Source organism: Oncorhynchus keta, chromosome 8, assembly GCF_023373465.1.
Source record: "Oncorhynchus keta strain PuntledgeMale-10-30-2019 chromosome 8, Oket_V2, whole genome shotgun sequence".
In the NCBI taxonomy this organism is placed as follows: Eukaryota; Metazoa; Chordata; class Actinopteri; order Salmoniformes; family Salmonidae; genus Oncorhynchus; species Oncorhynchus keta.
Genome location: NC_068428.1, coordinates 19,338,258 through 19,353,062, shown reverse-complemented (window position 1 = coordinate 19,353,062; position 14,805 = coordinate 19,338,258). Strand labels below are relative to the sequence as shown.

Below are 14,805 nucleotides of genomic sequence, written 5' to 3'. Positions count from 1 at the left end.
ACACTCAAAACAAAAACGGTATTTTGTGTACCCTTTTGATTCTTGATGGTACTGATCTTAACCTTGGCTTAGCAGAAAAGCTACAAATTAACATTGTATTGAAAAAAGGTAAATATTTGTACCCACCATAAGGTACAATGATGAAGAAGAATTGACCATTTTATTTACAGAATCTAAATACTGTGTTATAATGGTGGGGCCTCATTATATTGGAGGCGTGGCTTAGTGGGGGGTGTGGCTTTCAGTTATTTTTTGGGGCGGCCAATCTTGAATCGAAGTGTTGTACCAGTTTAAGTGGTTTATGGTTTTCTTAATTAAAGTTCTAAAGGCTAACATGTGACAGTAAATAGCTGTAATTAATATTTTACAGACCTTACCCAACACAGACCTCTTGGCATAATGTGTAAAGTGTTGGCTTGTCGCAGGACCCAGGTTTGAGTCCCAGGTGGGGCTACCCCCTGAATTTGCTACATTGGTGTCAGAAGTGGGATGGCGGAGAGGCGTGTACACTTGAGGCACTTGGTTTAAAGAAGAGGACAATTTGTGCCTATTCAAATGAACAAACAGTTTTGTCACTGTGGTGATACCCCAAAAATTCACATTTGTACCTTTTCTAAAGGTACGCTTTTGTACTCTATGACTAAACTCAGCGAAAAAAGAAACGTCCCTTTTTCACGACCCTGTCTTTCAAAGATAATTCGTAAAAATACGAATAACTTGACTGATCTTCATTGTAAAGGGTTTAAACACTGTTTCCCATGCTTGTTCAATGAATCATAAACAATTAATGAACATGCACCTGTGGTACGGTCGTTAAGACACTAACAGCTTACAGACGGTAGGCAATTAAGGTCACAGTTATGAAAACTTAGGACACTAAAGAGGCCTTTCTACTGACTCTGAAAAACACCCAAAGAAAGATGCCCAGGGTTCCTGCTCATCTGTGTGAATGTGCCTTAGGCATGCTGCAAGGAGGCATGAGGACTGCAGATGTGGCCAGGGCAATAAATTGCCATGTCTGTACTGTGAGACACCTAAGACAGAACTACAGGGAGACAGGACGGACAGCTAATCATCCTCTCAGTGGCAGACCACGTGTAACAACACCTGCACAGGATCGGTACATCCAAACATCACACCTGCGGGACAGGTACAGGATGGCAACAACAACTGTCCCGAGTTACACCAGGAACGCACAAACCCATCGTCGCTCAGACTGTCCACAATAGGCTGAGAGAGGCTGAACTGAGGGCTTATAGGCCTGTTGTAAGGCAGGTCCTCACCAGACATCACCGGCAACAACGTCGCCTATGGGCACAACCCCATCGTCGCTGGACCAGACAGGACTGGCAAAAAGTGCTCTTCACCAATGAGTCGTGGTTTTGTCTCACTGGGGGTGGTGGTCGTATTTGCTTTTATCGTCGAAGGAATGAGCGTTACACCAAGGCCTGTACTCTGGAGCGGGATCGATATGGAGATGGAGGGTCCGTCATGGTCTGGGGTGGTATGTCACAGCATCGTCAGACTGAACTTGTTGAACTACCCTTCCTGCAGGCTCATCCTGACATGACCCTCCAGCATGACAATGCCACTAGCCATAATGCTCGTTCTGTGCGTGATTTCCTGCAAGACAGGAATGTCAGTGTTCTGCCAAGGCCAGCGAAGTGCCCGGATCTCAATCCCATTGAGCACGTCTGTGGCCTGTTGGACCGGAGGGTGAGGGCTAGGGCCATTCCCCTCCCCAGACATGTCCAGGAACTTGCAGGTGCCTTGGTGGAAGAGTGGGGTAACATCTCACAGCAAGAACTGGCAAATCTGGTGCAGTCCATGAGGAGGAGATGCACTGCAGTACTTTATTGATTGATTTTTATTTTACCTTTATTTAACTAGGCAAGTCAGTTAAGAACAAATTGTTATTTACAATGACGGCCTAGGAACTGTGGCTTAACTGCCTTGTTCAGGGGCAGAACGACAGATTTTTACCTTGTCAGCTCGGGATTCGATCTAGCAACCTTTCGGGTTACTGGTCCAACGCTCTAACCACTAGACTACCGGCCGCCCCAAATGCAGCTGGTGGCCACACCAGATACCGGCGGCGGTTACTTTTGATTTTGACCCCCCCTTTGTTCAGGGACACATTATTCCATTTCTGTTAGTCACATGTCTGTGGAAATTGTTCAGTTTATGTCTCAGTTGTTGAATCTTGTTATGTTAAAATATTTACACATATTACGTTTGCTGAAAATAAACACAGTTGACACTGAGAGGACGTTTCCTTTTTTGCTGCATGTATATGTAAAAATGATGCTGTCTTGTCCCCTAAAGTTATGAACTGCAAGGGTACAATCAAGTATCTGTAACTAATAGTTTAGTGGGCCACTACAGTGAAGAGATTGTGCCCCTTTAAGTACAATTCAGTACCTTTTTTTCTGAGAGTGTAGGTCATAAATCAAAAACCAATGTAGTAGTAATGTAGCTGTATTTGGCTACTAGGATTTGGAACCTGTAGGCTTTGAAATGATGGGCTAGATCAAAGCGATGTAGGAAGTTGTCCGATTTGGGTCCACGCCTTAGCATTTTCATTTAACTTTGTGACCCCTCTGATCATGACACTCATTATGTTGCGACCACACCATTGGAATAATGAGGATCGCGCTACAACCCTCATAGCCTGGATGGAAACTGAAGCAGTTGGAGTAGGATGATAATGAGGATCGCGCTACAACCCTCATAGCCTGGATGGAAACTGAAGCAGTTAGAGTAGGATGATGATGACATTGTCCCTGAGGCTCTGATCTAAGGTCAAGTTTTTATTTTTCACTCTGATGTTTAAAGGTTTAGAATTTGGGGAGAGAAATCTGATCCAAGATCTGTGACTAAGGGACTACATGGTTCAGTATGTATTTACCCAGCTTTCTCCCTGCCGTCAGAGATCCCATCAAGCATCCTGTTAGTATGGACACACACAAGCAGCGGGCGTTTCTAATCAGCACTGTAGTGTATATACATTAGACACACACCACAGGCGTTAAGATGGCTGCCTAACAGAAAGGCGTATTTGCTCAAACGTATTTTAATTCCTGGCCCTGATTCCCATCATCACAAACAGGCTTGGAGACTCAGAATGTTGGTGAAAATTAGAATATTCCTTCCAGCCCTTGTTTCCTATCTAGAATAGGGTAGTACCGGAGGCCCAACGGACTAAGAGAGGGCTGGTGTTGGCCTTGAGCGGGCAGGCAGAGAGACGGGAAGGGAGACGCAGTGGAGTAGAAGTGTAAGAGTAGTGTGTGTGGCGCTCACTTGCCTGCACCAGAATTAGGCTCTCCAAAAGCCTCTCTGTGCTGTGTAGAAGGTGCCATTTTCCCTGTTTCAGGGAGGGGAACCATTAGGGTCCGTGTGTGTGTGTGTGTTTTCCTCCTTGTAAGGCTTTGGGGGATGTTGAACGAGATGAGATCCTCTGTTTATTTTATGCCCCACCCCGCATGAGCCTATTTCGAGATGAAATAACCATGGCATAAGGTTGTCAGGGTCCTAGCGGCCCCTGCGATGTCAGTCACAGCTAGGATGTGTGAGAGAGCAGCCAATGGCTGAGATCCCTGCCCCCTGACCTTGTGCAAGAGGGCCTCTCGCACAGCCCAGCTTCCCTTTCCCCTACGCAGGGAGAACCAGGAACACACACGCTCTGCTCACCCCTCCTCTCCCGAGGCCAGCACTCCGCTCCTTTGTGCCCCTCTCTCGCTCTCTCTCTCGCCCTTGCAATTCTCCCCTCTTTCACCTCTTGCCCCCCCTGTGTCCCACTCCCCCTCTCAACCCTTTCCTATCTGATTCTGAGATAGACAAGGACAGACCCCGACTTTTCAGAAGACTCCAGATGTGTTACTTAACTATTTGGGGAAGAAAATCACATCCTCAAGGAGAAAAATACTCTGTATCCTGTTAGCCCCACCAATTCCCAAAACAACTGGAATTGCCCGTGCATTTGCACACTTGGGAAGTTAAACACTGCTCTGGTGACAACCAGAAAGTGGTAGAGTAGTGTATCTGAGGAGTAGTGCAGCACACGTCCCAACCAGCAGGCCTGCTGCAGGATATTCATGTCTCTGTACCATAAAGTCCTCACCTAGCCCAGGTTGATTTGTCAATAACCTAATTACGGAAGGACTTTGTTGTGTTTTGGTTTCAGTACTTGGCCTCCTGGAATACAACACATGATTCACAGTCATGTGCTCACTCGTCACCCTGATTTTAAGACCTGGGCACCGGCCAGCCTGCACTTCATAAATATACACTCCTCTCTATGTTTCTCCCTGGAGAGGATACGGAGGAGATTGACTTGGTGGGGTCGGGAGTACGGTGAAAAGTACCTCTGTTTCCTCTTTTCCTCTTCCTCTCTCTCCTTCCTCTTTCTTTATAGTATCACTCCCTGCTCCTGCTGCTGGCTACTTGGTGGGGACATGTCAGTACAGTGAGCACTGCGTGTTGACATCACGCTGGTCGTGACCTACATTTTCCGTTTACATTTTATTAATTTAACAGATGTTCTTATCCAGAGCGACAATTACTGCATTCCTCTTACGATTAACTGCATGAGACAACAACATATCACAACCGTATTTCCTCAATAAAGTAGTTATCAGCAAAGTCAGTGGTAGTAGTAAAACACAAGTGCATTTAGTTATTTAAAAATAAAAATGGATGAGGGGGTGTTTTCGGAAGATGGGGGGGGGGGTTGCCAGGACAGAAAATATTTGACTGGGCTGAGCAGGAGCTGCCCACCAATAGGGGTGGGAGGGCCAAGAGACCAGAGGGGGCCGAACCAAGTTCTCCTGGTGGGGGGTATATGGTTTGAGCATAGACTGAAGGTAGGGGAGGGCATTTTGGTGGGACTGGATCAGGTGTCACCGGCCAAGACTGGGCCAAGTCAGCAAGGAATGTTGGGAGGGGGGCGAGGGAGGTCCTCTCCTCATTATGGTTGTAGGGTCGTCCTGCCCTGTGAGGACAGTGTGGGGGGTGGTGATAGGTACTGGATATGAATAATACAGCCTCTCTGACATCAGACTGTAGATTTAAAGCCACCCCCAGAGACTCTGGGTAACAGGCTGGCTAACAGAAAGACTGGGACACTTTCTCTTCCTCTTTTCTCTATTGTCCTCCCTTCCTTAATCCTTTCCTCTTTCTCATGTCTTCCTCCTTCTCGCTGTATCTCTCTTCTCCTTCATTTGCACTCTTTTCTCTCTATATTTAGGCCTACTGTATTTTTCTTCCTGCCGTCTCTGTCTCTTTCTCTCTCTCTCTCTGTCAGGCCTACAGTACAGTAATGACATGTGATGGCAGGTTCGATCTCTCTCTCTCGCGCTCTCTCTCTCTCTCTCTCGCTCTTTCTCTCTCTCTCTCTCTCTCTCTCTCTCTCTTGCTCTCTCTCTGTCTCGCTCGCTCTCTCTCTCTGTCTGTCAGGCCTACAGTACAGTAATGACATGTGATGGCAGGTCCGGCCTCTCTCTTCGATCCAGCTCAGTCTAGTTCTCTGTATCTGTACTCTATTTCACCCTGCTGGCCTCAGGCACCAATCATCATCTCTCAGATCAGCATCTTTCTCTCTGTCCACACCAGGGCCAGTCCAGGGCGTCAGCAGCCTATCATCAGGTCGTTTATCAAGAAGAGAAAAAAAACATTGTCACTTGACAATACACAGATCCACGATCCCCCTCCCTGGCTCCCTCTCCTCATCACTCTCTTTGGCCCTTTTTGTCCTAAGTAGAACCTTACACCAGGTCCAAGAAGAGATTTGGGTCATTGTTGAATGGCTTTTAAAGAGTTGTTGACATGATATATGTATCTACATGGGGTATGGTTTAATTATAAAAGCAGTATGCATTGGTGTCCATGCCAGAATAAACAAGCCGTTTCCCGCTCACTTACAGTCGTTGGCTTTAGCTGCTGTACAGTAACTGTACAGTTACAGAATGCTGTAGTCATGTGCTGCGTTGAGTCCCCCTAACCCTTTGAGCTGGACTGATGTCATCAGAACACAGTGCATCAATAGCCCACACAGTTCATTATTCTCTGCTGAATAATACCAGCTTCATTATGAGGGGAATAACTTGTATAACAAGCTACTTAGGAGTTATTACTTGGAGTTACTAAGTAATTACATAATGCCTATGTAATGGTTGATGTCAGTAAAATAAGGAAGACTAAAAGTACATGCTACCAATGGCTGATCGCCCCACGTTCAGTCCCCCCGTATTGGAGCTGTTCTTAAGATCTGTGTGTTCTTAAGATCTGTGTGTGCGTTTGCCCCCTGCAGAGAAAGCGGCTTTGGTGTCACCGGAAGACGAGGTGCAGAAGAGTGACATCTCGTCCAGTAGTCAGGGCATGGTGGAGAAAGAGGCTCTGGGGCCGCTGCTGCTCGAGGTGAGTGAAACAATAAAGCTTGGTGGAATTTGAATTTCAGTGAGAGACGCAGGAAGTATCCATTGATTGGATAAATCAGTAATGCAGCTTTCTAAAGCACAGGTGCTCTTTTGTGAGAAATAATCATCTTATTGATTAGATAATCATCTTATTGAGAAGATAATCATCTTATCGGTTGCTCATTGGTTGCGCATTAGTAAATACATGGGTAGTTAGATTGCACCTGCTCACAGTAGATTCATACAAAATTAGATAAAGTGTTGTGTATGTTTTTGTGTAAAAGCTCAAATGTAATTTTGAGGGATGACGGCAATTTAGTTAGAATCTCTCTGTCTTCGACATTTTCTCTGTATTGTCCAGAGTGATTCAGTGACTGTATGTGTGGTACTCAGGTGGTAGTTTCCCAGTGAGGCCCAGTGTCAGTATGCCACATTAGTTCCTGGCCCACTTTCCCTGGGGCTGGGGCTGAGAGAGAGGCTGAGGTCCTCCCCTTCTCCCTTTTTGTGTTCCCCTTCCTCCGGAGGTGTCCGTTTTCACTTCTCTTTTGTCCCTCCCTCTGTTTCGGGCCAGGCTCTGGACGGCTTCTTTTTTGTGGTGAACCGTGAGGGCCGGATGGTGTTTGTGTCGGAGAATGTGACGGGTTACCTAGGCTACACCCAGGAAGAGCTGATTACCTCCAGTGTCTACAGCATCCTCCATGTGGGAGACCACGGCGAGTTTGTCCGCAACTTGCTGCCCAAGAGCCTCGGTGAGGACGACAGGAGAGGTGGATGAGAGAAGGGGGGATGAGATGAGGCAGGAGATGATGGTGAAGGGAGGAGAGGAGGGCGAGAGGATGGAGAGAGTGGGGGGGGTAGGAGAGGTGGAAGAAGATGAGAAGCGAGAGAGAAAGGTCGAAAAGAGAGAATGACAAAGAAAGAGGGGTTGATGTCGAGTAGGAGGAAAATTACAAGGCGATGAAAGAGATGAGGAAGGAAGGAGAAGAAGAACATGATAACGGGGAGATGAAAGAAAGGTAAGAGAGAAGGGGATCAATCAAATGTATTTTATAAAGCTCTTTTTACATCAGCAGTTGTCACAAAGTGCTATACAGAAACCCAGCCTAAAACCCCACAGAGAACGCAATGCAGATGTAGAAGCACCCTGGCTAGGAAAAACTCACTAGAAAGACAGGAACCTAGGGAGAAACCTAGAGAGGAACCAGGCTCTGAGGGGTGGCCAGTCCTCTTCTGGCTGTGCCGGCTGGAGATTATAAGAGTACATAACCATTAAGGATGGAGAGGAGGTAAGAGAGGAGAGGAACCTTTGCCTCTAGGTACAGTATCATATCTGTCACAGATCATGTGACAGCTAAACTTCAGTTTCAGTTTAAACTCACTAGACCCTCACTACTACTGTCTCGTTTATTCTCTCCCCCTCTTCTCTCTCTCTCTCTACCCCAGATATGTCATCCTGTCTGTTTTCAAACCATTATTATTACATCACACACATTGGTTTTACCTGCCTCTGACTGTCATCCTGTCTCCCTCATCCTTTCTTTTCTTTGGGACACACTCTCCTGTATGTCCTGTGTGGTGGTGTGTGTCCCTGTTCCTAATGATGTGTCTGTCTGTCTACACCGTTACTGATGTTGTCTTTGTGTGTGTGTGTGTGTGTGTGTGTGTGTGTGTGTGTGTGTGTGTGTGTGTGTGTGTGTGTGTGTGTGTGTGTGTGTGTGTGTGTGTGTGTGTGTGTGTGTGTGTGTGTGTGTGTGTGTGTGTGTGTGTGTGTGTGTGTGTGTGTGTGTGTGTAGTGAACGGGGTGCCGTGGCCCCAGGAGCAGGGTCGGAGGAACAGTAACACATTTAACTGCCGGATGCTAAAGAGGCCTCCTGATGAGGTGGACTCAGAGAACCAGGAAGCACGACAGCAGTACGACATCATGCAGTGTTTTACTGTCTCCCAGCCCAAAGCCATGCAGGAGGAAGGAGATGGTAAGCACACACACATATACATACAGCTTACTGAACATGCACAGATACATACAGCTTAATGAACATGCACAGATACATGCCAGGTAGGCACACAAATGTTTACATTCACAATCATGTCATACACATTCAAAAAGGTGTGTCAGCAGCATGACATCACGCTGGTCTTTACCTTGTCCTAACTAGACCAGAGCCGTATAGGAGAGAAAGAGTTAGACATGGTGACGCCCTGCTTATTACAGCGAACACACACACACACACACACACACACACACACACACACCCATGTTAGAGGCTTAACTCTGACCTCTCCTGACCTTTGATCTGTATTGTGCCCAGACCTGCAGAGCTGCCTGATCTGCATAGCCTGCCCGATGCCCCGCCCCCAGCAGCTACCCGCCATCCGCACTGAGTCCTTTATCACCAAACAGGACCCCACAGGTATCAACCCCTGACCTCTCACTTTTTACCTCTCAACTCTACCCTCTCACATAAAAACTCCATACACACATGCACACACTCTCCAATTTGTAGATTAGAGAGCTTTCATGTTGCTCCAGAAGGTGGACTAACTGGAGTGTTACACAATAAACAGGCTTGTTGGTAAACCTACCTAGAGAGGAAAGGCAAGGACGGGGTTTCAGCTCTCACTACTACTGTACATCTGACCTCACAATAGACCACCGTTACTAGTGTGTGTGTGCGTGTGTCCAGGGAAGATCATCTCCATAGAGACCAGTGCTCTGCGGGCGACGGGGCGACCGGGCTGGGAGGACCTGGTCAGGAAGTGTATCTACGCCTTCTTCCAGCCGCAAGGCAAAGAACCCTCTCACGCCAAGAAGCTGCTCCACGAGGGTGAGGAGAAGGGAAGTGGGGAGAAAAGGGGAGGATGAGGAAGAGAAGAGAAGGGGAGGAAGAGAAGAGAAGGGGGGGGAGTGGGGAGAGAAGGGGAGGAAGAGAAGGGGGGAGTGGGGAGAGAAAGGGAGGAAGAGAAGGGGAGGATGAGGAAGAGAAGGGGGGAGTGGGGAGAGAAAGGGAGGAATAGAAGGGGAGGATGAGGAAGAGAAGAGAAGGAGTGGGGAGAGAAGGGGAGGATGAGGACTAGAAGGGGGGTGGGGAGAGAAGATGAGGAAGAGAAGGGGAGGATGAGGAAGAGAAGGGGAGGATGAGGAAGAGAAGGGGGGGATGAGGAAGAGAAGAGAAGGAGTGGGGAAAGAAGAGGAGGATGAGGACTAGAAGGGGGGTGGGGAGAGAAGATGAGGAAGAGAAGGGGAGGATGAGGAAGAGAAGGGGGGGATGAGGAAGAGAAGGGGGGATGAGGAAGAGAAGGGGGGGATGAGGAAGAGAAGCGGGAGTGGGGAGAGAAAGAGAGGAATAGAAGGGGAGGATGAGGAAGAGAAGAGAAGGAGTGGGGAGAGAGGGGGGGGAGTGGGGAGAGAAGGGGAGGATGAGGAAGAGAAGGGGAGGATGAGGAAGAGAAGAGAAGGAGTGGGGAGAGAAGGGGAGTAAGAGAAGGGGGGATGAGGAAGAGAAGGGGAGGATGAGGAAGAGAAGGGGGAGTGGGGAGAGAAAGAGAGGAATAGAAGGGGAGGATGAGGAAGAGAAGAGAAGGAGTGGGGAGAGAAGGGGGGGAGTGGGGAGAGAAGGGGAGGATGAGGAAGAGAAGGGGAGGATGAGGAAGAGAAGAGAAGGAGTGGGGAGAGAAGGGGAGTAAGAGAAGGGGGGAGTGGGGAGAGAAGAGGAGGATGAGGACTAGAAGGGGGGTGGGAGAGAAGGGGAGGATGAGGAAGAGAAGGGGAGGATGAGGAAGAGAAGGGGAGGATGAGGAAGAGAAGGGGGGGATGAGGAAGAGAAGGGGGGGATGAGGAAGATAAGGGGGTGGAAAAGAGAGCGGAAAGAGAAACGTTATGTACTATTGTTAATAATCAGGCTGTAACAACACAGTACCCCCATATCGTACCATTACAGAAACATCTTTCTTTTATTTCATAAAGAACTCCACACTGATCAGTAGCTCAATTGTTGTTTGTGTGTCTGTGTGTGTGTGTGTCTGTGTGTGTGTGTGTTGCCAGTGATGACCCATGGCACGGCCATCAGTCCTCTTTACCGGTTTAACCTGAGCGATGGGACCCCCCTCAGCGCTCAGACCCGCTGCAAGTTCTGCTGCCCCCCTAACCATGACGTTCAGCCCTTCATCATGGGCATTCACACTATCGACAGGTGACTCGCACACAACCGCACACGCACGCATGAACACACACACTGGCAAGTCATATGGAACAAGTAGAATATATGTCTTTATTGCCAATCAACAATGGTTGGAATGGTAGGAATTGACCCGATGTAAACAGAAAATACATTTCCAGAATATTTCTCTCACCCAGCTGATGTTTTGCTCTTGTTTTCCTTTTGTAGGGAACACAACACTGCTAGCTCTCAGGAAAACACTAACTCCAGCCTTCTACTGACCCATAGGAGCCCTGCTCCCTCCCACTCCCCTTCCCTCCCCCCGGGCAGCGAGGCCAGCCAAGCCCCAGGCCCCACTTCGGGCCTCCATCTCAACAACGGCAAAAGCTCCAGCACCACCTCCCCCACCACACCCACCAGCCATTCAGCAGGGTACCTGACGCCCACCCGGATGTGTCCTCAGCAGGTCAACAGCCCCTCGCCCCTGGGAAGCCCCCTCACTGCCACCCCTACCTCATTTATGTCGCCCAGACCCCCCAGGGCCAGTCCGGGGCTGGGCGGCAGCCCACGTGTCCCAGGGAACCCCTTCTCCCCTTCCACCCCTGGCCTGCACTCTCCGGCACCGTCCCTGGGAGGTGGAGCTGCTGGCGGTGGAAGTGGAATCCTCAGCCGGCACCACTCTGGTGGGGACAGTGGAGCAGGGACCCCCCTGGGTTTCTCTCTGCCCTCCCCTTTACCTCAGAGGCAGGCCAGCACCCCCACCAGCTCCCCAGCACGCCCTCCCCCCGCCAAGCCCCCCGAGGGAGGAGGAGGACGTGGGGGCGGAGAGGACTTGGCTAAAGGAAAATTAGGGGGGAACTCCAAACTCAACCAGCCCCTGGACAATGGTGGCGTGGGGGCGCCTAGGGACCCCAAAAACACATCTACCAAACCCACCTCCACCCCTCAGTGCCCGGCCTCCCACAGTACACTGACGGAGCGCCACAAGATCCTCCACCGCCTCCTGCAGGACAGCAGCCCGGCTGAGGGCAGCAACGGCAAGGAGTCTGAAATCAAGAAGGAGCCTCCTGCCAGCCCTGTCACTGCCAACCCCAACGGACCCCCCAGCACCCCTCAGGACCACCAGCTGCTGCGCTTCCTCCTGGACACGGATGAGAAGGACCTGGGCGACCTGCCCCCTCCGGCCGCTCTCAGCCTGCAGACGGTCCGGGTCAAGACTGAGAAGAGGGCCAGCGGGGACACTACGCCCTGCGCTGCAGCCTGCGCCAGCCCCAAGCCCAAACCGAGCCCTGCAGACAGCAGGCCGTCCAGAGACCCGGTACTGTCTGCAGCCCTACTCCTCCCGCCTGCAGTCTACAGCTCACACCTCATACACAGTCCCTGCAGTATCCAGATGCAGCAAGATCACGTCCCAGACATTTAGACCTTTCAGACACTTTAAGTTTGGGGTTATAGTTAAGGTTAGGTTTTAGGGTTAGGGCTGGGAGTTAGGATTAGGGACTTCTAGGACTTTTGTTGCTGGGGTGGTCACAGTGGCTGGCTGGCTGAGTGGATGCTGCTGCTGCCTTCTAAAGGGAGCATGTGATTCGCTGCTGTATTTGTTCTACTTACGTTGAGCCCATAGTAACTCGCCCTTAGGCAGGAGCTAGTTGTGTTCATTTGTGGCCCCTTCTCTTCAACTTTGTCTCTCTCCAGCACAGAGCTACCAGCAGCAGCCTTGGAAGGTCTTTGACCTTTACTCTCTTTCCCTCTCCCTCAGTTCCCCAGTGGATCTGCTGACCTGGACCCTCTCAGCCAGCTGCTGCCCACCCTCAGGGGCCCTGCAGGGGCCAAGCAGGGCAGCGAGGAGCAGGGTGGTCCCCAGACCCAAGCCCTGTCGTCCCATAGCCAAACCCAACCTCAACCACGGCTCCATTCACCTCCACAGCCCCAGACACAGCCTTGGCTCCAATCACCTCTTCAAACCAAACCTCAGAACCATCTCCAGCTTCAGTCCCCTACCCAGCTTCAGTCCCCTACCCAGCTTCAGTCCCCTACCCAGCTTCAGTCCCCTACCCAGCTTCAGTCCCCTACCCAGCTTCCGTCACCCACCCAGCTTCCGTCCCCTACTCAGATTCAGTCCCCTACTCAGCTTCAGTCTCCCACCCAGCTTCAGTCCCCTACCCAGCTTCAGTCCCCTACCCAGCTTCAGTCACCTACCTTACTCCAGCCCAGTGGGGCCAACATTGTCAAGGCCGTGACCGTGAAGAGGGAGCCTCCTGGAAGACCAAGCCGAGGTATGGCAGGAATAAAAGGGGTCAGGAGTAGAGGTCGACCGATTATGAATATTCAACGCCGATACTGATTATAGGAGGACCAAAAAAAGCCGATACTGATTAATCTACCGATTTTTATTTATTTATTATTTTTTGTAATAATGACAATTACAACAATACGGAATGAACACTTACAGTGGGGCAAAAAAGTATTTAGTCAGCCACCAATTGTGCAAGTTCTCCCACTTAAAAAGATGAGGCCTGTAATTTTTATCATATGTACACTTCAACTATGACGGACAAAATGAGAAGGAAAATCCAGAAAATCACATTGTAGGATTTTTAATGAATTTATTTGCAAATTATGGTTGAAAATAAGTATTTGGTCAATAACAAAAGTTTATCTCAATACTTTGTCATATACCCTTTGTTGACAATGACAGAGGTCAAACATTTTCTGTAAGTCTTCACAAGGTTTTCACACACTTGCTGGTATTTTGGCCCATTCCTCCATGCAGATCTCCTCTAGAGCAGTGATGTTTTGGGGCTGTTGCTGGGCAACACAGACTTTCAACTCCCTCCAAAGATTTTCTATGGGGTTTAGACCTGGAGACTGGCTAGGCCACTCCAGGACCTTGAAATGCTTCTTACGAAGCCACTCCTTCATTGCCCGGGCGGTGTATTTGGGATCATTGTCATGCTGAAAGACCCAGCCACGTTTCATCTTCAATGCCCTTGCTGATAGAAGGAGGTTTTCACTCAAAATCTCACGATACATGGCCCCATTCATTCTTTCCTTTACACGGATCAGTCGTCCTGGTCCCTTTGCAGAAAAACAGCCCCAAAGCATGATGTTTCCACCCCCATGCTTCATAGTAGGTATGGTGTTCTTTGGATGCAACTCAGCATACTTTGTCCTCCAAACACGACGAGTTGAGTTTTTACAAAAAAAATTATATTTTGGTTTCATCTGACCATATGACATTCGCCCAATCTTCTGGATCATCCAAATGCTCTCTAGCAAACTTCAGACGGGCCTGGACATGTACTGGCTTAAGCAGGGGGACACGTTTGGCACTGCAGGATTTGAGTCCCTGGCGGCGTAGTGTGTTACTGATGGTAAGCTTTGTTACTTTGGTCCCAGCTCTCTGCAGGTCATTCACTAGGTCCCCCCGTGTGGTTCTGGGATTGTTGCTCACCGTTCTTGTGCTAATTTTGACCCCACGGGGTGAGATCTTGCGTGAAGCCCCAGATCGACTGAGATTATCAGTGGTCTTGTATGTCTTCCATTTCCTAATAATTGCTCCCATAGTTGATTTCTTCAAACCAAGCTGCTTACCTATTGCAGATTCAGTTTTCCCAGCCTGGTGCAGGTCTACAATTTTGTTTCTGGTGTCCTTTGACAGCTCTTTGGTCTTGGCCATAGTGGAGTTTGGAGTGTGACTGTTTGAGGTTGTGGACAGGTGTCTTTTATACTGATAACAAGTTCAAACAGGTGCCATTAATACAGGTAACGAGTGGAGGACAGAGGAGCCTCTTAAAGAAGAAGTTACAGGACTGTGAGAGCCAGAAATTGCTTGTTTGTAGGTGACCAAATACTTGTTTTCCACCCTAATTTGCAAATAAATTCATAATCCTACAATGTGATTTTCTGGATTTTTTCTTCTCATTTTGTCTGTCATAGTTGAAGTGTACCTATGATGAAAATTACAGGCCTCTCTCATCTTTTTAAGAGGGAGAACTTGCACAATTGGTGGCTGACTAAATACTTTTTTGCCCCACTGTATTTTAACTTAATATAATACATCAATAAAAATCCATTTAGCCTCAAATAAATAATGAAACATGCTCAATTTGGTTTAAATAATGCAAAAACAAAGTGTTGGAGAAGTAAAAGTGCAATATGTGCCATGTAAAAAAGCTAACGTTTGAGTTCCTTGCTCAGAACATGAGAACATATGAAAGTTGGTGGTTCCTTTT

At 48.8% G+C, this 14,805-nt stretch overlaps 1 protein-coding gene across 10 annotated transcripts in view; it reads left to right on the top strand.

The window, feature by feature from the left end:
* LOC118386948 (nuclear receptor coactivator 1-like) overlaps positions 1–14,805 on the top strand; it is an 88,154-nt gene that overhangs the window by 56,875 nt on the left and 16,474 nt on the right. For all 10 annotated transcript variants that reach the window (XM_052523750.1, XM_052523747.1, XM_052523746.1 and 7 more), the window contains 8 exons: positions 6,308–6,414; positions 6,985–7,162; positions 8,207–8,386; positions 8,723–8,824; positions 9,098–9,238; positions 10,456–10,603; positions 10,799–11,888; positions 12,330–12,846. In XM_052523750.1, coding sequence (XP_052379710.1) covers positions 6,308–6,414; positions 6,985–7,162; positions 8,207–8,386; positions 8,723–8,824; positions 9,098–9,238; positions 10,456–10,603; positions 10,799–11,888; positions 12,330–12,846 — 2,463 coding nt within the window. The remainder of the gene's footprint in view (positions 1–6,307; positions 6,415–6,984; positions 7,163–8,206; positions 8,387–8,722; positions 8,825–9,097; positions 9,239–10,455; positions 10,604–10,798; positions 11,889–12,329; positions 12,847–14,805) is intronic.